General features: G+C 42.6%; 1 protein-coding gene across 1 annotated transcript in view; it reads right to left on the minus strand.

Annotated features, from left to right (window-relative positions):
- Positions 1-6,582: 6,582 nt before the first annotated feature.
- LOC111261312 (uncharacterized) overlaps positions 6,583-24,968 on the minus strand; it is a 330,101-nt gene continuing 311,715 nt past the window's right edge. The window contains exons 19-25 of the mRNA XM_086968641.1: positions 21,533-21,616; positions 15,944-16,433; positions 12,937-13,233; positions 9,960-11,342; positions 9,501-9,730; positions 8,256-8,570; positions 6,583-7,839 (exon numbers count right to left, since the gene is read on the minus strand). Of these exons, the coding sequence (XP_086824767.1) occupies positions 7,756-7,839; positions 8,256-8,570; positions 9,501-9,730; positions 9,960-11,342; positions 12,937-13,233; positions 15,944-16,433; positions 21,533-21,616 (2,883 nt within the window). The 3' untranslated portion in view covers positions 6,583-7,755. The remainder of the gene's footprint in view (positions 7,840-8,255; positions 8,571-9,500; positions 9,731-9,959; positions 11,343-12,936; positions 13,234-15,943; positions 16,434-21,532; positions 21,617-24,968) is intronic.

The following is a 24,968-nucleotide window of genomic DNA, read 5'->3' on the forward strand; positions in this document are numbered from 1 at the left end:
ACTCCGTTTAGCGTACTCCGGATACCATCATCTTTGTTACGCTAAAGTCGTGGGCTAACACTTGAAACTAAGATGTTCGTGGCTCCTGCCTGACCCTGACTCGCTTTTTAACCTATAGTTATACGTTCTTGATGGAACCTAAGTCCGATGAATTTCCAGGCAGCGGCAGAGCTTTGACACCAATAGTAGTTACGAGTTCAGTGACATACCATGCCATTTGACACTGACTTGTAATGCATGAACACATATTTTCCGTCCGGGAACCGCTCTCGTGCCTTAGACAGCACTTTCGTCTACGTTGTATCGCTATTTGCCATGATGATCCGATTGACTGCATGTAGAGTTTCTGCACCGCAGATATAAATCACAACTCTCGTAATTCTTTTGCTCGCATGGTTGAATTGCTGGATTATGCAGGACCAACGCCTGTAGACGTGGTACGCTTTACTACCCAAGATCTCCGAGTGTGATTTAGCTGAAGCACGTTCCCTTTCCGAGTCTTCAATGGTCCAACTTCAAACTCGTCTAGCCCATTCAAAATATACGTACTTCAACAGAAAGTGTACCGAAGGTCTTTTTTGCTGGTTTATGGCAGCTGGAGCCATTCATTCCAACGCTCTACCGAAGAGTCCTTTTTGCACAGTGACTCCGCACTTTGCAACTCTTTAACGCAATTGAAAAGCTCTTACAAATCGACACTTGTATTCTCATAATGATAATCCTGCTTCCTCGTTATGTTGGGTACGATTCTCTACTTTTATCCCAGATTTCCCTCAACACCAGAAGCACGCTGTCCTTCAACATCTAGGCTAGATTGCCATTTACACACTTCGAGATGTTGATCCACCTGGAAATCTCTCTTCACGACCGCTTTCCTTCTTAGTTATTGAAGCTCGGTGCTTTTCCGTGAATTTTGTCACCGCATTACGAGTTCATGTATAATCACAAATGCACAAAGATGAATTAATTCAAAATGATCTGTGTTCACAGTAACCTCGTTTCCGTCGAGTAGATGAAAGTAATGATAACTGCTATACATCTTCTCGAAGAAAAAGTAGAGGAAAACGGACGCTTCAATTAGTCGTAACAGTGGGCATAGCACGCCATGTTGTGTCAAGGAACCGTTGCACCATACGCTTCAGTCCAAGCGGCTGAAAGACGCTTCTCAAGCGATACTTTCGGTACCGATAGAGATAGTTATCATGTAAAGATATTTCGTACGAGCGCGGAAATATCTTCCCTCAAACGCGACCAGAACAAAATGGATTTATTCGATTGGGTAACGACTGTAGGCACATAGCTCGTTATACCTTTGCTTTAAATATAGATGAACATTAATGAACTGCATTTTGCATGAGATGATACATAAGCTTAATTGTCGCCCTGTGTGTGTAATGACGGTAGTTAATTGTTGGATATATGTTCTGCTTACAATTGATATTTTTGCTAATAATTAAAAACTTGAAACAAAATATATACGCAGGAAATAAGAATGTGATCCCGATGAGCTTTTTCCAAGGCGACATTTTTTCATTTTCCCCGGCTGCCCTTAGTCTAGATACGAATAAATTTGGCACGACAATCATTTCCAACATGCGTGGGCCTGTCACAGGTAGTGGGTACTCCTACGTACAAAAACAAATAGACACGCGGTGGCCACAGAACACTGCGTCGTTTGTGTAATCGTTATTTGAATTACCATGCTTCCGGCTAATACGCCCCTGGTGCGTTCAGAACAAATTAGTTTTGTAACCGGTCTTCAGTTGGTGATTGTTATCAGGTACACATAGTGTGATCAGCTTCTTGATCTCATTCGAATTTTGTTTACGTCGGCCGCTTCACAAAGCTAGCTCAGCATAAATTCCCCAGGCACATAAGGTCTGAGTAGAAATATCTTGTTGTTTTCCTACATCTATATGTGTGCTAGGCCACTAACAGCAATCGAGCTGAGGTAGAAATCTTTATGGGTGCGTTTAATCATTGCAAAATCAATGGCAAGCCATGGATATGTCTAATAACACTGCGGGAACAGGAGCTCAAAACTACAATTTATAATTGAGCTATCGTATAGGTCATACGTCTGCGATGTTCGTGATTTGTCAAATACTTGGTGCATCGTACTAGGCATAATGGGTCGTACGCTTTGAATCAACGTCACAAGGACGTAAGCGGCTGTGCGTGCCGAACATACATCATGCACTGTGTGAACGTGCTAGTTGGAGTGGAGCGAGACTGTAGTGGCTTGTTAAAAGAGGGGAATAGTGGTTTCTAGGGCGATGAGCGGGGAAGACATCTAAGCTGGCTTGATTCAATGACACATTTGCAGTATCAAAACAGTTCCGCAAACTGTGTCGCTCTAACTAAACAGGATTAGAAACGTTTGACGTAACTGAGGCACTAGGTAATAAAATGTAACCTAAGGAAGCGGCGCAGGATACCAAGTGATGAGGTAGGGGACGAGCGAGTAGAGACACGGTGTGATAATGTTACTGATTTCAACGACGCCCCGCGGTTCAGCACGTCGTTTTATATTTAATAGTCTCCCATATAGTAAATGTTCGTGGTTGAGAAGCGCCGATTTAACAAACAAAATGAGTGATTTGGCGTTGTGCAAAAGAGTTGGGCATGGACCGAAAAACCTGAATGCCGAAGTGCTGCTCAGCTATAGATGAAACTTAATAGGGCTTGAGCAAAAGAACAGTAGAATCAATGGAAACGTAAGCGTCAACTTAGCAGATTTAATATGGCATTGATTTTTCAACTCAGTATGAAATAATCCAACATCTAAGGCATCTTGCGTGTGGACTATTTCGCGTGGGAAAGAATACGTTTGCTAGAAAGAATGATCTGCGTAGTACAAGATAGGACACCTGTAAAATCAAGTAATCGCCTGTAGGACAAACTGAGCTATAACGTACGGTACGTCGTTTTCAATTCAGCAAACACCTAAATCGTCACGCAAATTCTGACACGTATAAATTAAATGCAAAGTAGACCGATTGAAGATCCGCATGCGAAGCAATAAGAGTTGTATGGAATCTTTGTTCTACGCTTGGTAGTTTGAACTTAACGTCTGCTAACCCAATCACCACAGTAGAGGATATATTTAGAGCTATGGAAAACTACTAGACATTCAAGTGTCATAACTTCAGGTTCTGTTTTGCCGTCTAGTGCCGTACGTTTACATCAGGAAAGTAAGGATAAATTATGTATTGATAAATCTGAGCTCAAAAAGTTTGTTTATATAGTTACGTCCTCATTTCAAATTATTGTGAACAAACCCACACGAAAAGAGCAGCACGAAAGAGCAACAGCCTATCGGTTCGGACCATGAGAGCCGAAATGGTGTACAAGGCCTATTCAAACAGCATTATCTATGTTAGCTGCCTCAAGAGACGTAGCAGTATTTTCTGTGCAAGCAGGGTGATAAAAGGGCAAAATAGACTGGTATTTTAGAAGGCGAACGCGGAAGTATCATGACATCGTTTTAGCTCAAAATGGTGATCATGATTGATTAGATGCGTGCAAAAGCCTGTGCATGCACGAACTGCGACGCTGCGGATTTTATTCCATTAGTAGATGGCAAATACAGCGTTTATTACGAAGAAAGTCCACTGTTCCTTTTTGTCCATACTAGACATACCTAATGTTCAAATCGAGTATACATTGCTCATTTGGAAAAAAATCCGATATTATTTGAAAAATTTAAAAAAACTATATTCCAACAATTATGCTTAGGGTATTTATATGTGTCCTTATCGTTGGAACAGGCAGTTCCGCTGCTGCCATTCGTACCCATTCAAAACAAAGCCCTTCATCACCTCATGTATGATAACCACCATTTCTCAAATAGTTTATAGAGAAAGTTGACGGGATAGCTAGACGTTGCATTTACTGTTTCACACCATTGTTAACGCAATTGCTTTAAATCAAACGGCACATTATAAATACGTTTGTTACAGACACTCGGCTACGTATACTTGAAACCGTAGTTCATCAACTTCGATGAAATTGTTCACGAATGTTGGATTTGAACCAGTGGGTATTTAGTGATAGACGAGCGTAAAAAGTTGGGGAAGCATGAAATGTCTACTTCAATAGTTGTGTTAACTTGAAGAACCTGGGTCCAAGTCCAGACAGGGCGTGATACTGCGGAGTGGGCCTATGCCGTTCGCATGGAAGATCCAGTGCTTCCATCGCGATGATCCGATAGTCCATGTCAGGATAAAATCTAGCACTTACAGCTAGACGAGCGAAAACGTAAACCTATCCTATGCCACCTTCTGCTTTAAAAGTTAAATCTATTACGCACAGGGGACAACTGCCGATCTTTGCAAAACGAAACGCTAATTGATTATAATAATAATAATAACCTGGTGGACTTCTTAGATCGGTCAGTCTCCAATTATATTTCGCGCGAATTCAAAATATATAATCTACGTTACAACCCCTTTCTCTATTCGGAACATATAGTTGTACGGTTCAATATCTGAATATTTGTGCCCGGTTATACAACTTATTAATAAGTTGTATTGTTTAAGTTATTAATAACTTAAACAATAACGGAGAAACACATAACTCAAAGTCCATTGCGTCAAGTCGATGGAAATCGCCGATGTTTGTTAAGTAGTTGTCTGTTACTGGAGAGACACCTTAAGGTAAGGACGTTCCTGAACAACCTGCTGCACCCGATATCTGCAGCTCTATTTTAGAGTATTACATGATTTTTTGCGTGACGAGCGCATTGTTAGTAACCTTCGTGCTACAAACTACGACATGTGTAGCAACACTACAATATGTAGGATAATAGTGAGAATAGCTAATAAGTTAGTTCTGATAAATTGATCTATTTCTGGCAATTTACGGGCACTGTTGTAAGACCTATTCGAAATGCCATGGGGCAGAATTAACGCTTATTCACAGGAAATAATAGGGGCGTGTGCGAATAGCAAAAGTTCCTCATTTCATTATTCAGTGTTTTTTTTTTTTCATTTACATGGGCACCCGGGCTCACAGCGATAAAAAACAAAGGATCTGCGCACAGCAGTTCCGGAACGGGTGTCGGCGACGCGGCATTTGAAAGCGACATGATACGGCTAGCTTGCTAAGACTAATAGAAGGTTATTCTATGAACTTCTCCTGCTGCGAACTACAACTCCCGCGATATAACGACTAGAATCGTAATTACTTGAAGGCGTAGTAATACGAAAACACTTGTTTGGAATATAGGTAACCTAGAACCAGGTTTCGTCAAAGCTAGGCAACCTTCAGCTGACGTATCTTATACTAAGGGAAGTTGCACAGCGAGATCCATTGTATTATGTAGGTTTGTTAAGTACTTTTCGATTTATTAGGTCCGTTTCCAGCAGGCGCCGCTAAAAAATAAATAATCAAGCAAATATCTATGCTAACAATTTGGCTTATGCCGTGCAAGCGAAAACATCTAGTACGCATTGCAGGATTGAGAAAACAAAGTAAGTGCATTGTTATTATAGTGGAGTAATGCCTATTCCGTTATATATAATAATTATAATAGTGATAGTACATAACATGTAATCAGATACTGTAAAACAGCGTAAGGCCGTCTGCACTTGAAAACTAGCATATTAATTTCTAAAAAATTCATACGAAAGAAAAAATATTTTATAGACGGTGAGGCAAAGGCCTGTTATACATAAATGTCCTTGTATATATGCAATATATAAAGCAAGGTGCGTTGAGATGAATCTTATTTGGGTCGAGACACTGTAGACTGTTTTCAGTTGATACTGGGTCTGGGCACTGTATCTCACAAAAAGGGACCGACTCAAAGTAGTACATAAGTTTACGGAAGCGTGTTCTCCATAAATTTCATAGCTGTTAATTAAGTGTCACCTGAATTCATTTAAGTTAAGCCGAGCTGCGTATTCTTCTAGTTTGTAGATGTATGCCCTATTTTAATCTAGTTTTTTTTTTTTTTTTTTTTTTATAATGGTGGTATGTCTAAAAACGGCGCTGGAACTACGCACTCTGGATCGGTTGAATTGAGATACCGCAAGTGGGCATTTAGGTATTTAGCCTGCCTTGCACTTTTATGCATTACAATCATCACCACATTTGCACTAGGGCTTTTCTGGTATTATAACCGTGTCATTCCGCGTAACAGTCGAAAACGGAAGCTTCGGTCGTTGCGATTTTAAGAAAGAAGCGTAGCTGGGCAGATGACCGGTGCTTGTGTAACTCAACCGAACGACAGAGTGTTTTTCTTATTGTTATCTTACATAGATTTCACAATACCAATATTAGAAAGTAAGTACGTTTGGGACTACCAGAGTAAATACAGACGGGACATGTTGCTTTCATGGTGCCCAATTAATTTCATCAATCAACGCATGTTATCGATCAATAACGATTAGAGAACTGGTTCCTTGGCCTCGATTAGAAACCAAAATATAATAGCCGATTGGTCTGTCTCAATTCATACCATGTGGCGTTTCAGCTCCCCCGAATAACCCACCTTCCTATATGTATCGGTGTATATATAATGACGTTCTTAAACCTTTGACTTTTGCTCTTACATTGTTACTGAGAAGTACTAAAAGCTATAAATAAAATACTAATATTTTATTATTAGTTTGTTATGAATATTGAATAACAAAACGTACAAACTTCCCAGGTATATTACAAAGGTTTATTTATTTTTCTTTGTTTCGTTTGCTGCATTGCGTTTCTCCTTATCATCACTTATCTTTGGTCGAAAAAAATAGAAACCGATACGTTTTGGTAGGGGGACGTTGCTATCTTCATAATATAATAATCTCTTTCGTCATACTATTATAGAATAATAAAGGTTCCGTCATCTTCCGTTACCAGAAGAAAAGAAAGAAGCAAACGCTCATTGAGACAATCAGATATTCGTGTACCATCAACCAGCTTTTCAGTACAATCAATTTTCCTGCTTGTGATCTTCACTGTTTGTTCTCGTTTTGAGCTTTCCACAAAAATTTCTGATCGATTTCTGATGTGACATGCCATAGATTTCAACAAATGTCCGTTCGATACGGCTGCCGCATGATGGCCAGCACACGAGCCATATCTAGCTCCTCCATTCGAGGCTTTTTGATCTCGTCGTTGCCGTCCGCTCCATTTAGTCGCTTTTTCCACCATCATCATAGGATATATAGCTGAGCTGAATCATAGCAGTTCGAACACGTTCTCGTATGTGTATTCTCACAAGCTCGCACGACATGCAGAAAATCAGTCAGCTAAATACTTCACTGAACGCATTCGAGGTGCCGGTCGCACTCTCCGCAGATTTTCCGTCTCAGTAGGTAGATGGCTGAATATGAATTAGTTTCGATTGGCAATCCTCGGTATCTAATACCTCAGCGTACTATCTATTGAGGAATATGATACATTTTATACAAGTTACATCGATGGGTTCTCGCTGAGCAGATGATAGTCTTTGTAGTCGTCTTCAGCTGTACGTTGTAAGCTTTGAAGGTAATGAAAGTTGAGTCAACCTCCTCCTGCTTGGAATTCGGCTCCCTTACTGTTTACGTCTCGCTGTCAACGCCCCAAGAACACCTGGATCATGCCGCAGGACGTACGGGATTAGGATTCTACGTACGGGTACTAGCTTGGTTGACAAATGTTAATCGTCTTCTCTACAATAAACGGCCGACGTACATGTTTCTCTCTGTAGGATATGCCCTTGTTAACCTGGCAGAGCTCGATACTGCTGCTTCAAACAGAAATAGATTTATAGCTTGAAGCCTAGTTACAATCCGCGGGAGTTTCGCTGATGCTCGTTTGAGGTGAATACGAGGCTGCCTCTTGAAGACGCATCAGCATATTCAACTGCAAACAGAAAAGCGCAGGAAAGGCATAAGGACAAGGTAATAGCCCTGCCCACTGTGATATGTATGCATAGACTTCATGTATTGTACAATCGTTTGCGCGCTTGCATTTCATCTTTTTACACAACGGATACGCAACCCAAAACAATATAACAATGCGAACTAAAACGTACGAAAACTGACAAAAATCAAATTTGAAAAATGACAAAAAAATTTGATCGTGTGACTTGATGATAAATCGTTGCGCCAAACGTAAGTCGACCGCTACCTTAAGGTGGCTAATCATTTAGACAGGTTATTGAATACTTTTGCGAATGACAGATTTCCGGTAATATTGTTTGTCTTAACTTCATCGTTGCCGTATTACATCGTTCGCCGATGTAGCAGCAATAAAAAGGCTTCCTTTCGGTCACTCACCAAAGGATCAGAATCCCGATTTGAGAGGGTAGTGCTTTCACCAGAGGTAATATCCTCTTCGCGGATGGTCGACAGTTCTTGGCTAGCCCGCGTGTGTTCGAAGGGGTAGCTTTGTTTAAGCCACTCTACCGGATCTTCCCAGGGTCCTACGGCCCGCTGACCATATAGCTGGAGTCCTTCACGAGCTGCTTCTATAAGGTACGGGGCTAAAGTAAAATTCCATAAGTCTTTAAACCAGACCTGTGCCGATAGGACGTCCAGCGGACAACTGAGGAACAGACGGGGACCGATCGTGGCATCCGCTGAGTTGTGCGTCTGAAATAAACACGAACGGAAGGTTGATTATTTAGCTCAACGCTAATGGTTCGGTAACCTGGTTGTCAATTGGTAATTTTAATTTTTTTTACAAGTAAATATTACTAGATGCTCTCTGGACACTGTCGCCCAAATCAAATAGTTTTGTCATATTTTTTTTTTCGAGCTCAACTCATTACGACAACCAGCTAGCTCAATTATAGTGCTTTTTCTCGTGGCACTTCCCCGAGTCTTTCAGATGGATAGCAAGTTACTCTAATTTTATCAAGGGACGTTAAAAGGGTTAACTCGAGTGGCGGTACGTCTGCCATGACCTAGTGACTGAGAGCCGGCTGTCGGGCACTGCCGTTACGCCGACGCTCAGAATCACGTACGATGACAATCATAATGGCTGAGAGAAAAGAGAGAAAGAACCAAGTGGGCGATCGACCTCTCATACCCGTAGCGTTATTGCCAGTTTAACGGAACAAACCGCTGCAATAGTAAGAGGGTCGTATTAAGAGTTGCCATCTATTTTCGCAGATGCATCATATTTATCTGACTCATCTAATCTAGTTGGCAACTGTCACGCCGACTCACGAACGGTCGGCTAAAGCATAACGAATATGCACAAAGCGTGTCTGACGCCCACCTCCACGCTCTGCATTCTACAGATTGGCCCAGCGATAAATGTCGGCGGTTACATATTGTTAGCCTAGCTAACAGAGGCACTTAGAAATATGTGAGAGCCTTATTTGTCCCTATGTTAGCCACTGATGGCTGCGAGAACCAATGCAAATAACGAACTCACAAACCAACATTTATACAACCTATTTCAAATGCCTTAGGTAATGGCGAACATAAATAAGCAGGCTCATAAGGAGCCTCTACTAAAAAGGAAAACATCTGATTTAGGTTAAACCACGAACATAAACTGTAGAACGTACTTACCTCGAGAAACTTATTAATGTGCATCCAAACTTGGGGCATCCATTCGATGACCTGCTGAAGTTCAGGGCTACTCCTTAGGTTCGTCCGCGCTTCGTGGTCTACCAGTCTCCGACGCAAACATCGGCCAAGAAGTCCTTTAACAGGTTCAATATGGTTGGCGCAGAGTATCCAACGGAAGTTGTGCGATAGTTGAAGGTTTGTCGTCGAACATCTTGTTTGATTCATTGTTCCTACAGAATCAGGTAGCCAAGTAGGCAATTAGTGACGACGACTGTTTCGGCTGCATCAGTTGGAAACTTTTACTGAGGAGAATTAGGTAGTTTTTATTCGAGAAGTTAAAGAATGGAACACATTCTATAGAAAGCTAATTAAGAGTTTAGTTACACTATACCCTTTTATGTAGTACTGAAGTACCGATTTTCATTATTCGTTTATTTTCCTTTACCTATTACTGCTTACCAATAATGTAGGGGCAGTTTTCGCTGTTTGCATGTAGGAGCCCGTTGAAAACATCGGACAACGATGCGACATGGTGCAAATTATCTACAATCAAAACTTGGGGTGTATCCGAGATTTCATTTTCGGCGCCCGTTCTTTTCGTGCACTGTTCGGCCAAATGGGCTAGGTAACCTTTCAGGTCAGCCTGACTGTTTCGGTCGACGTTGAATGTTGCAATGGTGCCTTCTCCTTTTTCGTTACTGTTATCTTTTTTGGCCAAGAATTCAGCAAGTTTTTCTGCAAGGAACGTTTTTCCCGTCCCACTTGGTCCACAAAGGATAATGCGACGGTGCTCTGTCAAAAGACTGATGTAGCGTGCGAGCACCGACTTTGGGATGAGCGTCTCGAAGGCGAGCGCGTCGAGCGAACTCTGCTGGGTTGTTCCCTTGACGACTACCTTGATTTGCATGTCGTCGCCGACGAGATAACCGCAGGGAAGGAGCTCTGGAATTGTGTCCTTCGTACGGACCAGGTTGCCGATGTGATAACACTGAACCGACTCAGCGCTCAGCCCAAGGTTCGAGGCTGGATCGATTTTCAGAACATACTCTTTGAAGGCTTTACGAACGATGGCGTCCAGTAGGGGCCACGACGTCTTGTTGCTAACGGCAACACATCCGATGAAGATCTCATCATCGGAGCCACCTGGCTGCATCTTGTCAAGGTCGCCAGTGATTCTGAGGTGGACCGATATCGGGATGCGTTTGCTATCACGGCTTTCCTGGATGTTATCATTAAGGTACATATCAACCGTGGGTGATCCCGACTGATCCGAAGATGATAATCGTTTTTCGATCGACTCAAGTGAGTGTGCCTTGAGTAAACTGGGTATCGAACAGGCTGAACTGTTCTCGGAATTCTGCCCTCCATTTGTGCCGCCATTATTTTGGCCGCACCCGACTCCGCCACTCCCAACTATACGCGATAATCGCTCGTTTTCGGCCTTCAGGTGGGATATTTCATTCTTCAGTTTTGTGACGATCTCCTTCATTTGATCAAGCTGATGGGCAGAGGATAAAGCCTCGAGCCGGATGTCGGTCAGGACCATATCCTTGTCTCTTAGCTGTTTACGCAGGTCATCGACTAACTCCTGGGTTGCCCCTTGTTGCTGTTGTTGTTGTTGTTGTTGTTGCTGTCCACTAGCTTGCTGCTGCTGTTGTTGTTGACCAATCGTAGGTTGTCTTCCCGCCATGGATGCCTGTGGGCTGTCGTCTGCCTCATCACCTTCGGCCATCTCCTGGATAGGCGCGGGGGGCAGTGGACAGCTCCTGGGGACCTGCGGCGAGTTCGGCACAGACGAGTCGCTACCGTTTGTATCTTCGCCCTTGCCGCTACCGCCGCTGCCTGCGTTTTGCACGAGAAGTTGTTGAACGTTGTTTTAAAAGATTGTTTAGTTTTTATTTACATAAGTTATATACAGTAATTTGGATTTGGTTCACAAGTAGAAAACGAAAAAATTTAGCTATAGCTCTTTCTGTGACACTCGACACGTTTCCGTAAACGCATCGATAGAACCAATTAACGTTGGTCGGCAGTCGTCAATGTCACGTTGTTTTATCCTGTTTTCAAAAAACAAATTACCCAGTCTTAAACCTCAACTTCAGAGCAGCTGCTGTTGTAGCTCGTATTCACAGTTAGCGTGCACTTCCTGAGAACAAGTTCAATGCAATACAGGTTCACCTTTGTTTAAAACATAAAATATGACGCATAACCCAGCTGTCATCAAATGCGCTGACCACCCGTTGGCTGTTTTCTTATGATTTTCGTATAGCCTATATATTCGAGGTGTTGTTTCCCCTCTACAACATACAAAATGCATTGATTACTCTACAGGGCGCTATGACGGTTCGTCGCTTTCTTTATCATATGTCTTCTAGCTGCCAATAGATTCAGACAGATGGGTGTGTCACGTGTTCCCACTTGTACGGATCGAAACGAACGACACCCACTCGCGGCTATATCCAGTAAGTTGTACGAAACTGAAGCTTCACAGAAACAATGAACATGCTTTGATGCTTCTTCTCTCTATGTAGATTTGATATTGCCCGAGTAGTGTTCTCTAGTCGTAAACAAAATATTGTTTACAGATACCGCCAACAAGAGTGACACTCGCAGTGTCAAAATAAAAAATCCAGCCCGCATTGCTAAAGCCATGACCGAATCCTAAAATAAATTAATTATATACGCTAGCTATCAAGCAGTTTTTACTGGTGCACACAAATTGAGAAATCGGAGCTGAAGAGTCTATAACTTCTGAAAATGATTTCCTCACTCAGTTATTAAACGTGAGCTTCATTGATAAATGAAACAAAAGAAAGGTGAGTGATCCACTAGCGCAACTCTACAGCAATTTGAAAAAAAGAAAGAGAAAAGTATGCGCGATATCGACTAATTAAGGAAGCACGATGGACGCTCCCTATATTCTATACTGCACAATAAACGTTGCGTACATGCTGAAACCGACTTGTTGAATCTAAGTGACTGTTTTTGGTATCGCAGCGATGCTCTATTTTCCTGCCAAATAACCCGTTTCATGAAACAGTTCGACGATCCACAAGTATATCGTACGACGGAACATTAGAGCTAAAACTATCTATCTATAGATAAAATTATAGTTATTTTATTTCTATAAATTTAGAACACCCTTTAAGTTATTTGCTCAACCATCTTGCAGTCGGCAACTAACGTCATGATAGAAAGTTGACTGCATTTATATTCGTGCGACACCCAGAATGACTGGCATAAAAGCTAACAACAGCCAAAGACACGATGTACGTCGCGCTAGATACTTTCGGTACTTGACACGCAATCAACACTTTGTAGATTACGAAATCGGTACTAATTAACTTGTCAGCATACGATTAGTTTAATCGTCGGCATATCTGTGTATAAATTTTAATAGCTTAATTATCATAACCAGAATTTGTGTGCTACTGACCCCTAGAAAAGGCTTTCCCGAAGCTAGATCTCAGCCAGCCAGATCCCTTCTTCTTTTTAACCTTTTTGTCGACAGCAGTCGGATCCTGTAGTTCCTTATCCGTTCGCAGGGAACTGCCTGAATTGTTACTGTTGCCCGAGATTTGGCCTTGCTGTTGATATTGCTGTGATCCTTGTGAGTTAGCCGAGTTCACTGACGACATCGAGTCATTCGACAGCTGTCGGGGCAGCATGATCCCTGACTTTTTTTCCTTCTCTCCGTTAGCAGGCCCTGTCGAAGGACTTGTTCCGTGTAAAGCTAAGGAGCAGCAAGAGGAAAGTATTACAGATACACTTATTTTCCTTCTTAGCATTACATTAATTAGAGTTGCTCGTTTTATGAGGATTTTCTCATGTCATGAACGGCAGGGTCAAACGAAACCGCACTAGGCTTATACTAGCAGCGACCAGATTGACGTCTGGCATAAAAGAGATTCTGACTGAGACTCGCTTTGTCATTGCGTAAAGCACAACGCTTTTTTTTTGTACGACACTCGTGCGTGACATCGTGATGAAAAGCATATAAATGCGAATACGGGCGTAGCACGGATTTCATCAATGAAGAAAAACTCCACAATAACGGTATTGATACTTGTAGATGAAATATTTTTTTGCGGTACTCTTCTTTTACAATACTTTAAGAACGAACGTCTTCAAACCCGCACAAACATGGATACGTGTTCTGCTAGTGTAACGGCCACGATTGGAGGCGACGCAAATTACGGAGATTATCAACAAATTGTGTTTTAGAAGCCTACTCAGGCTTAAGCAGATGTCATCACGAGTAACAAATAGAAGCACCCAGTAGCGACCGTTGACAACAAAAAAAAAAAACCATTCCGGGGGTAGGTTCTTTTGCTTGTGGCCACATTGACATTCGCACAGTCGTGGCAACAGCGAGCTTTTCTCGCCTGTTTTCTGCCAAAGAATAATCAAGATACCACCAGACACACGACGCAGTACAGAATCACTGAGGCACCACGGCAGCCGGTGGCGGGAAGGCGGCTGAAAATGACAACGCATTGATAATGCGATCGTTCTCGGATGCGCTTTCCATATAGAGATTGCCGTGTGACGCAGCGAGACGGCGCAAAGGAAAACAAACAGTTTTTTTGCCGAGTACGATGGAGTCTTGGTTATGGCACACGAAAGAGACAAAGAAATCGTTACATATTGCGATTAATTGTTATAATAAAAGTTCGATTTCTCACGCTGTATTTTGCTTGAAAATGAAGTAATCATTTAAAAGAAAGAAAAGAAAAAACTTATCGAGGAAACTAACTACAGAATCTACCTTTCCAGCTGATCTGTATGTTATTGTAAACGATCCATATCGCCATAGGGTACAAACGACAGTAGTGCTACGGGAGAACTCGATAGAGCGGTAACCATAAAGCAAGCGGTGAAGAAACCCCGAATGGAAAGGAGAAACACAGGAAGAAGGCGGAATGACAGCGCTACTTGCGAGAGCAAACAGAGACAGCTTGTTGGATACATCTCATGCAGTGAAAAGGTTCATCCTTAGAGATGACCGCTAGGAAAGTGGTGAAATTGAAATACGTGGACGGGTGCGCGGACAGACGGATGGACAACTGAGCAGGCGGCAACAACATTAGTAGAGTTTTTGTTAGTTTTTTTGTTATTACTTCTATATCTATGTCATAGCGCCACCGTGTTCAAGCCAAGGAGAACATCGAAACAAAGATTCTTTCTCGCTCGCATCTACGTGACCACAAACAGACAAATCGGCTATGATCAGCTAAGCACATGGTCAGCGACAAGTCCGTTCTACTTTGCATGCCTATAAGCAAACCACTGAAAAGCCATATGAGAAACTCGTCTAAATAATCCAATACTCAATAAAGCAAAGGAAAAGGCCTATTTTGTTGAGTAAGGCGCTTTGTATGGCAATACAATGAGTGAGAGGTCAACACAGGACCGCGCAACACCCGTCCATCAGATGTAGTAGACTGTAGAAAAAAAATATCGCTTGAGCACATAAGACGTCAATTGAACTCGAAAGCAGAATGCATTGAGAGCACTTGAAATAAAACAGACGCGCGTCTAGCGATCGCTTGTTTGGCTCAGCTTCACATTCACTAAGAATAGGACGGTTCATAGCACTGTACATGCATACGGCCTTGAATCTCAATTTTGGCCTTTTTTTTTCGTTCGCGCAGGTTATGCGACATAAACACGTGTCAGGTACATAGAGTATTCACAAATATCCATCACAGATTAGCGGGTGCACAGACAAACGGTGACGGAGAGCAATACGGCTTCGAACACAGCGAATTACTTGTAGTTTACGTTTCAGTTAGAGGCACACCTGTTGTCCGAATCGAAACAATATTGTCCTTATTCTAGTACTGTGAAACTAGATGCTAGCGATCAACCCATAAGTATATATAGTATGTATAGAGTATAAGCTATTGACAGGAAAGTACGTGTGCCAAAACAATACTTTCTGAAACGAACTGATGATCTAAGAATATCCCCTGAGTCCATAGCTCAGAAAACGAGAAACATGCAATTTACCAATTACAAGCAAATGATCTTCGTCCACCCGTATATACGACGAGCGACGATATAGCTACAGTCAAATATAAGTACTAGTGTTCAATTAGCCCATGGGCAATAGTTTAGATGAAGTGCTAATAGGCAGAATTCGATAACTAACAACTCCACTGTTAAAGTGGGTCGTATCACCTTCTACGTATATAATAGGCTTTTCCTCTATTAGGTACACGGCGGGCCTGCTCTTAATCAACTCGTATCCGACTCGAACAAAATCGTCAAACCATGCAAATGTGCTCAAATTTGAATCTAGCCAGTCGATTCAACAGAATAACGCAAATCACACTTACTCCATGCCAGAATAAAGTTACGCATAAACATAGCTTTTCACTCCTTTTCCCCATCCTATTCTTCCTCTTTCTCTCTCAACTCGTTCACGCACTCATTCTCACCATTAGGTACACCACCACCAGTGTTCTCCTTGACGTTGTGGTTGTTGTTGTTGTTGTTATTGTTGTTGTTGTTGTTGTTGTTGTTGTTATTGTTGTTGTTATTGTTGTTGTTGGCCACCGTCGCTACAGGATTGTTAAACGTATGCCTTCGTATCACTACGCCACGTTTGTCCTTGCTATGGTGCTGTACGAGCTGGTGGGAATCCCTATTTCCGAGAATCAGCGAAGAGGAGCTAGAGTCCTCGCAGGATTCTAGCTGCGAGGACGTCTCCACTATTTTACTATCTTGCTTAAAAGATCCTGACCCAGCCGCTTGTAGGTGAGCCAGCTGAGGCAACGACTTAGATGCGTTGTCTCCATTGGGACCACTAAAGGTCTTACTTCTTTGAACGGCTTGCATCGACTGAAGTGCTGCCTTCGTCAGACCAGCTTCGGCGCTCTGCTGTTGAAGCGCCTCAATCGTTTTGCGGAGCTCAAGAAGTTCGGAGTCCTGAAATTCGGAATGAGGCGACAAGGACAAAATAACGTTAGATTTTGAAGTCTTTTTCTTGCTTATACTAGAAGGGACTGTATATACGTGTCGTAGCTTTCTGCCATAGACTCAGAATTGGGCCAAATAAGCTACACGCGATATCCCGGATGAACGTTCCCATCTGCATCTTTAGCTACTCACATTTCGCGTATGTATATTCTTCAAGCATAAAAACAAATCTCTGCTTTAGAATCTTTTGTTCGAGATCGCTCGGACGAATCAGGGAAATTTTTTTCCGGCAGCCACTTAATTTATGCCTTCTTTATCTTCTGCCAGCCCCCAGTGAGTCGAATGACTCTGTCGAAACGGCCGGTGCCTCCATGATGATTAGCACCCCATCAGCAGCGGCGTCACCTGTCTGTCTCGCACGAACAACGACAGTAGCAATAACAACCATAGCAGTGAACGACATGGACCGTCCAGTAGGGCTAGAGTTCCTATGGCATATATAGCCAACGATTAGTGTTATTCTATGCGAAGACGACCTGTTCGTTGATCGTTTCATGTCGTCCAGGTCTCCATCCCTCTGCCTTCGAAGTGAGAACACAGCGAACACCCGGAATAAAAAATGATGATATCTAACACAACAATGTTACCTCTTCAGCTAGATAGATCCACTGAACGAAGTCGTCTATAAAGAACACTGCGAACTACAGGCGCAAAGTGTTTGCCCAATTTAGTAAAGCCAGTAATCGACGACTTCAACAATCCAGACAACGGAAATGGTGTATCGACGGCGACCCGCAGCTTCCCTGTTCTGTCCTTCTGCGCACCCCAAGCAAGTCGACCCGAGTCGCCCACAGCCATCGGTGAACATCAGAGAGGCCATTCAACGAAGAAAAGAGATCGATAGGAACGTTCAAGATATCATCCTCAGTGGATAGGCTAAATAATGTACCCGCTAATGTAAGCTTAATGATGCATAAAATAGACAAGCAATAGACGTTGACACCAGCGAAATCAGAATCATCCTGTAATAGCAGGCAGCTACGTGTTGTCGTGGTCGAAATACATATTTCGCACGGCTATGCACGCTAATAATAGCAGGTGCTAACTCCCAGCAGCTTCCGTTCCATCCACATGACGCCGCTATTGAGAATGACGTCGACAAATACATCGCTATTGTACGCATATGTACATATATTTGTTCCGGGAATGGTCCACCATTTCATTGGGGTCCGGCGGGACGACGCTAAAAAGGTCAACAAGAACTTTGTCAATTGTGTGTTACAGAGATTCCAGAGGCCCGTAAAACATTTTTCTATTAGCCAATTGATTTTACTTCACTTCGTCGAGTAGTAATGCTGTTGCCGTAACAGCACTAACATGAACTATTGTTTACTCAATGCAAGTCTTCTTCTGGTATGCGCGATCTTCGCTGCTATTTTTTGGACGTCGAAGACCTGTTGCAGTTGTACTAGTACGCATATGTAAACAAATACAGATATGCAAGAGTGACAGATGCCGTCTGAAGACGATTAGAAAGTTTCAAAAAAGATGCGCACAGCAGTAGCGTTTCTACGAGCCATCAACCACTCCTAGAGAAAGGAGTCCAATGCGACAACATCAACATGCGTTTGCGCCTATCACGAATAGCAACATCCGTAATAACAATAACTACAATGAATACAGTACCAATAGGCTACGGCGTCGTGTGCAATAATAATATATAATTGATTATGTAGTCGAAGTGGCAAGCGCTTTATGCCGCTGCACTTCAGCTTCCCGGTAACGTTGCAATTTGTCGGTACCCCGCGCCGCCATTGTTCTAAACCTACTCATCGATACGATTCATGATGGCGGCGCGTTCTTAGACGCAGCATACTGCCGTTATTGGTATTACATTAGAGAAAAACGCGTCTTCATTGCTTCCAGCTTTGTCTCCGCTATAAAGGTGGACGGTCGTAGCAGAGCTGGTGCATCGCCTGGCTTTACTGGTGCACAGGTCTACCAAAGACTGTCGAAACAGGACGTCAGCTGGTGGTGGAGCCCTGCGGGATTTGAGGCCGAACCTTAAATTTAAAAGTGGAAGGACTTACCCAAATAAAAGGATATAACTTGCACTTAGATTTACGCAAAATATATGTTACAATATGGCAGTCATGGCGACCAAGCAAAACGATATGGTAGTTCGATATATTTAGGCAAAAGCCAAATTATCCAACGGCGACCCTTCAAAAGCTGATGCTTTTTTAAGGATGGCATCGATCGATTGGAATCAAACATTGTTTCCGTTTGTTCATGGTCGTGACTATAATCAGCTGTATGTAAATAAAAAATATCTGTTAAGGAAGGTATTAAGCATTGTACGGGTTAAGCCAAAAACAGCGTAATGAAAGTTTAATGTGGGTTACGGCAAGAGCTAAATTGTCGTCCTATCTTTACGTACCGCTGGATCGAACAAAACAGTTCCAAATAATCGTTTTACCGATTCTTGAAACACGTCACATAATAAACCACTCCCGATAAAGTGGTCCGCGTCGATTTACCGTGTTCGCACGGTTCATAAAACAACTTTATCAACAGGTAAATGTTTAGCAGCTTAGTAGCTATTGAAAGCAGCTGAAATTTCATATCATAGCTGTACAATTATCTCGCCGGGCAGAGCCCCCGTTTTTGTCATTGCCATCACTATCTCCATTGCTGGACACAGTAGAATAGAGGTTTGAAGATTAGCCTGCTAATAACGCGCTAAGCAGACGTTTAACGCCAAAGACAATCACGTTCCCAGTTCTTCCAACTAATCATCGTTATACTCAATGCGATTCGAGAATCGTGTTCGGTTGCTAACGTGCCACGGTAAGAAACACCCTCGCTATAGTACGTACGTGTCGCGAGTCGCTCGTGCACTTGTTATTTAGACGTCGGGCTGTAGACCGATAAACGGTATTGCTCTCATGTGCCGACGAAGAACGTGGCGTGATGAAACGAAATAGCAGAGGTCATAAGTTGAAAAAGAACGTGATAATACGGTGAATATAAGGTAACGCAACAAACAATACGGCTGGCAAATTGGTCGCAGGTTAGCCAAACGGGGCCCAAGCGGCTGGGTCGCAACGTCGTGGCTGCGGAGAGTGCAGTAGAATGTTGCTACTGCTGTGCTTGTCGCTGTGCTTGCGGTGGTCGATGATCTTCTGGCGTCAGTCAAGCTGAACGTGTGGGGCGCTAATGTAGCGACGTCTGTTGACTACAGTGACGCTTTTTCAAATCTATGAACGAACGCCCCTTAGAGGCAGTATACGGTGTCACACAATGATACATGGTCAAGTTAAATAGAAACGGATAACCCAAGTGAGTAATGATAAAAACAGGAGCGACCTTCGCTGAAGCTCAGACCGATTCGGCAAACCACTGATAATAATTCTAGTAGTGGCAATACATATAGTAACGTGAAAAAATATCGTAACAAACACATATCATTTGCCTTAAGTGCCGATACCTGCGGCTTTGTTTATTGTGTCCAGTCGATGTAGCGGAGAACGCAAGAGAATGTAATAATGTTACATGAGGGTAGGTCTTTGATGCACGCGAGCTTAATTTTACTTTTCATATGCTAGCTAATTAAAGGGAAAAGAACCAAACGAACATTCGGTGTTTCCCTTCTTGCTTCAACAGAAAAACATTTAGTCATAGATTGAGGAGCAAATAGAGGATAAATAAAATCACCTGGTGACCCTGAATGAATCCAAATTTGGGTTGAACCCGGAGCGATCGCATAGTGGACAAGCAAATATCAAAAAGGCACGTATACTAACGGAAGTTGATCTTTGAATGCGATGATACAGATTAGTCATCTATCTAGCCAGTTACTATTTCATAAACAAACTAGATATTGTTCGTAACGTAGCGTAACCCAGAAACAGGCATGAACTAATTTATCGAAGACCTAACTAATTGATCAAGCCGTGCATCCAAACTGTCAATCAGATTCCTAGCAGAACGATATATATTCTTGTTTAACATAAATAAACATCTCAATTAATTTATTACTTCTGAATCAATAGAGTAATATATAATAAATGAATTAATAAAGAAAACTGTAGCTTTCCTTAGAAATTCTAGTAGCATAAAGTTTTGCCATAACCTCCCATATTTGTTCCTTCCCTTAAAAACCCGACCCGAAGGACACGAATAATCCCGTCCTGTACTAGACGCCTAATATAATAATAATAATAACAACAACAACAATAATAATAGTCCCGTAACTATTAGTCGTTTGATCAGTGCCAATAAGGACATACTGAGAGGTTTATAGAACAGCGGAAATAGAGCGAAACGTTATGAATTTGTTTCAACCAGTCCATTGGCAACATTGTAATATGTTGGCAACAAACAATGGATGCCGGCGACTAACGGAAAGGCACTTTGTGAGCTCACGTATGGTAAACATAACGTGTGATTCACCGTCGTAGCTTGTTTGTACTGCGAACTGAGAATTATTCAGGAAAGGCTCACAAGGACACGAGCACGAGAGGAGCGACTTCGCTTCGTGAAGCGAGAAAGTCAGCCGGAGCTAATATGATTGATTGAATAGGGAAAAATGGATCAGAGTAAAGGAAAAAAAACTAGTCAAGACATGTGATAAAGCTCCTCTTTTAGTTCTCATAAATGTGGACGTCCTAGAGCAGTATCTGTACATGTTAGATGCGTATAGCTTAGTCCGTTAATGAGAAAATTTGAAACAGAGAAAATTATATTTACGCCAGCCGTTTTTAAAAAGTTTTTGCTAGATGAATTACCACTGGTGCGGTGAAAAACTCGTGTCCTCCCGTTCGCTGGTTGACGCCCCAAGCTATTACGATAAACGTGTCAACATCTCGGGACGGCATCTATTAAACGATGCGAACTTTTAGGTCGCTGGAAATATTCCGAGGTACTTATTTATTTCAATCTGCAATTAGATTGGAATTTGCTTTCTAGCAATGTTAGCAACTGACCTTTGTTTTATGTACTGGAGAACTAGTTAGACATACGAGAAAAAAAATATTTTCAATTTCTGCTCGAGCGTTCGCAGAACCAAATGATCGTATAGTTACGAATTGGAACTAAGGACAAACCTTTTGCTCAGCAGTAGCTGTAAGGTGCTGTAGCCGGCTGGTCATATTAGAAAGCGACTGCTCGAAAGCAGCTACCATATGTGCCTGAAACAACAAAAGTAAACAATTCGAATAGTTATATACGCTGCCTCATCCTTCCGTCACCCTACCACTGTTACCGGTTCAGTATTGGCCCGATTAACCGAATGGCCTTAACATCCTAGAAGGCTATAACTGACATACTTTAGAAACAATATATAAACTGATACTCCTTTTCCCATCCTCATTTGATTCGACGTCGTACGAAACTGGATTTCGCCTTAAAGTGTCCAACGTGCTCGTAACATAGATTAATATCTATCCATTCTCTGCGAGTACAATTGGACTAGAAGAAACTAACAGGCCAAACGATCAGCTCGCAGCGAGCTATCCTGTCAAGTACTTTCTACCTGCTAACTAATGTACCCAGTTGTGCCTGTGCTATTGAGACGGATGAATCCATTTAGCGTCGCCATGGCCAACGCAGACGCCGCCCGCGAAGATAAGCACTAATGATAATTAGCCTACGAATCAGCAGCTTATCGTCAACTGAAGCTGTTTTCTGCTGTTATTGTTTGCTGCTGCCGTTCTGGGCCGAAGTCGAGCCTGGATGGAAGGGTCATCGCGATCGACGTGTTGGCTTCGCGTCAGTGACTAGCCATAACGATATCGAACGTTCTGTGGGTATCTAGCTCTGACCGTTGCATGCCACATTTTTGCCGTTTTCGGTCTTCGGCTGCTGAAGTCGTCACGGCCCTAGTGATCTATCCATACAGCGGCGCAGCGTTGGCAACGGAATCGCCGGTAACCACCGGCGTTCATTGCACCGTCGTGCATTTCTGTTTCATCTGTGTACAACGACTTTGTCATTTGCTATGATAGCAGCAGTGGCGCTGGTCCGCGCTCAACTAGCTTTGTTCAATGACAGCAACACCTATCGGCTATTGACTGTAGCTATGAACAAGCGATGCTCCCGAAAACCTGCGCTAACAACAGCCAATGGATCAGACTCAGCCGTAACTGCGACCCAGAGCTAGCAGTAGGTCTTTATCAGTGGCAATCATAAGAAAAAACATCAGCATGTAGCAATAACGGTATGAAACATTTGATTTTACAGTCTACAGCGGCGGCGGCGATGGCAGTGGTGGCAATGGTGATGACACGCCTTGATATTCCTTGGGACAGGACAATGACTACATGATACTACAGTAGATTAAACCAAATCAATGTCATTACTGCTGAGGTAAGCGGCTCTAAGTCAACGTATAGTTGGCGATAGTATAATGATACAACTTCACGGCGTCGGTCCGTACGTTTATTTAGGTGCTCGTTAGTTTAGTACGATACCGTTTGGTACAGGGTCGCATTTATTTTAATGATTTTTTTAAGCCCAGCGTTCGAGAAACCGTTCGAGTTTGCTCCAGAACAAATGAGTTCGGAGGAACAAGCATCATTTAATGTTGAAAATAGGAGCTCAATAGCTACGTTGTTCCTTGAAGACCACAGTGCTCCGACAGTTATCGGAGATTGATGAAGGCATTAGTCAAGGAAGCCTCAAGTCGACGCACAGCACGTGAATGCAGAGTGGGGTACTAAAGGTCAACGAAAAGGTGACTGGATATCGAGACAAAAGTGTATTGCCCTAATCGAAGAAGTTCTTCACGAAAGCAGGGGTCCCTGTCGGCTACAGCTGGCATTTTATATGTAGTGTGTTACAGAATTACATCCTAGATACTGAAAACGCGTGGGTAAAAGTGGTTCGTGCCCGTGGGAAATATTTGCAAAACTTCTTTCAATTAATAGAAATCCCGCTTCGGGCATGGCTATGGACGCGGTATGGTCCATGTATGGTATTTCTGCCACTACAAGATATTCACGTAAGATGCGATGAATGCGTCTGCTACCCCGAGTCTTTCAAGGGAGCAACCAAAGGCATGTGATCTGATTACCTAATGACTTCATTGCCATGCTTCAATTACTTTCTGTATTGAGCAAAGGAATATCCAATGTTTGCTTCGACCCGTCTGTTGTCTTGAACAGTGTCCAATTGATTATGAGGGCTTTCATGTCCTGAAATGAGCAACTGGCGAACAAGCGTATTCCGCTACCAGCTCACTGTTGAAAGCCACAGATAGAAAAACTATACATGGGTACATAAATGCTATGTATATGGCTGTCCAAAAACTACCAGAGCATTAGGACATTTGTAAAAAATGAACAAGAGTACCTTTAACACATAACAAAATCATCGTTCTAATCCAACTAGTTCAAGAATTATTCAAGTCCGCTGGGTTTGCCTGCAACAGCCGGGTACCATGGACTCCGCACACACGATGTTTCCGTAGGCGAATCCGTGACCCGTAAGTATGTGCGCCCGATTTGTGTTTACTTTTGGGGTTTACGCGTATGAGGTGTTGCACTATGTATATGAAATGTCTTACGATATATATACAAAAACAACTAGAACTGTTATGACGAATCAGGTGTTTTGTGAAAGGGTGAACATTTTGTTTTATGATTAAAATCTTCTGATAAGGTTAAGGATAGTGATTTGGTGGTCCACAGAACCTTTCAATATGCCCACAGTGGCGCCGAAGTGCACGCAAGTATATCCAAAGTGGTTAGCATTACTATTATCCTTATAATTTCACATGGTACCTCGATAATAAAAGTTTGAATGCTAAAAAAATCAATTTTTTTGCCATTAAAATGTCCCATTAAAGGTAATAAGTTTTCGCCGACTAAACGTACGTCTCCTGTTCTATAGGCCTAAAATTTTGACACCCGAGTTGTGCATTTCTTTGACCCACTTCGAATAGCTGTGCTCCTTCTTTGCCGGTCCCGGCTATCTCAGCCCATGCGGGTTACTTAACCAAACAACGATACCATTCACGTTTGTTCAATGGTCGGAGCACCATTTTCAATGTTGACGATTTCAGCAGGTTGGCCGTTTTTGTTCATCTTTCCCTGGAGAATCACAAGCTATAGAGCTATCGTAGAACGTCCTCAGACAAAAGTTGATAGAAACCACAGGCAACACAATTCTATGCGAAATAACGACGATTCGTGCGTGTTACTGGTTATATCAATGAGAGGGCTGTGCCGGACGGAGGATACAAGAACAGAATTATCGACAATTAGTCCGAGTTCAATCCGAAAACTGAGCGAGTCGTGATATAGACACGTGTTGGCTCTAAACACCAAGGGAATCTCCGGTTGTCCTTGTCGTCGATGTTATCAGCGCTAGTGTAGTCGCAATGTACAATAGCTAGCTTAGTAATTCTACTAGCGGCCATTGGGCTGCTATAAACCAAATAGCCAATATCCTTTATTGCTTCCCTTAACGACACTGGGTACTGGGCCGCTTTTCCTGTCTCGTGCGCCTATCGGAACCATACTGACGTTATTTTATTCGTTG

Source organism: Varroa jacobsoni, unplaced genomic scaffold (assembly GCF_002532875.2).
Source record: "Varroa jacobsoni isolate VJ856 unplaced genomic scaffold, vjacob_1.0 scaffold_545, whole genome shotgun sequence".
Classification (NCBI taxonomy): Eukaryota; Metazoa; Arthropoda; class Arachnida; order Mesostigmata; family Varroidae; genus Varroa; species Varroa jacobsoni.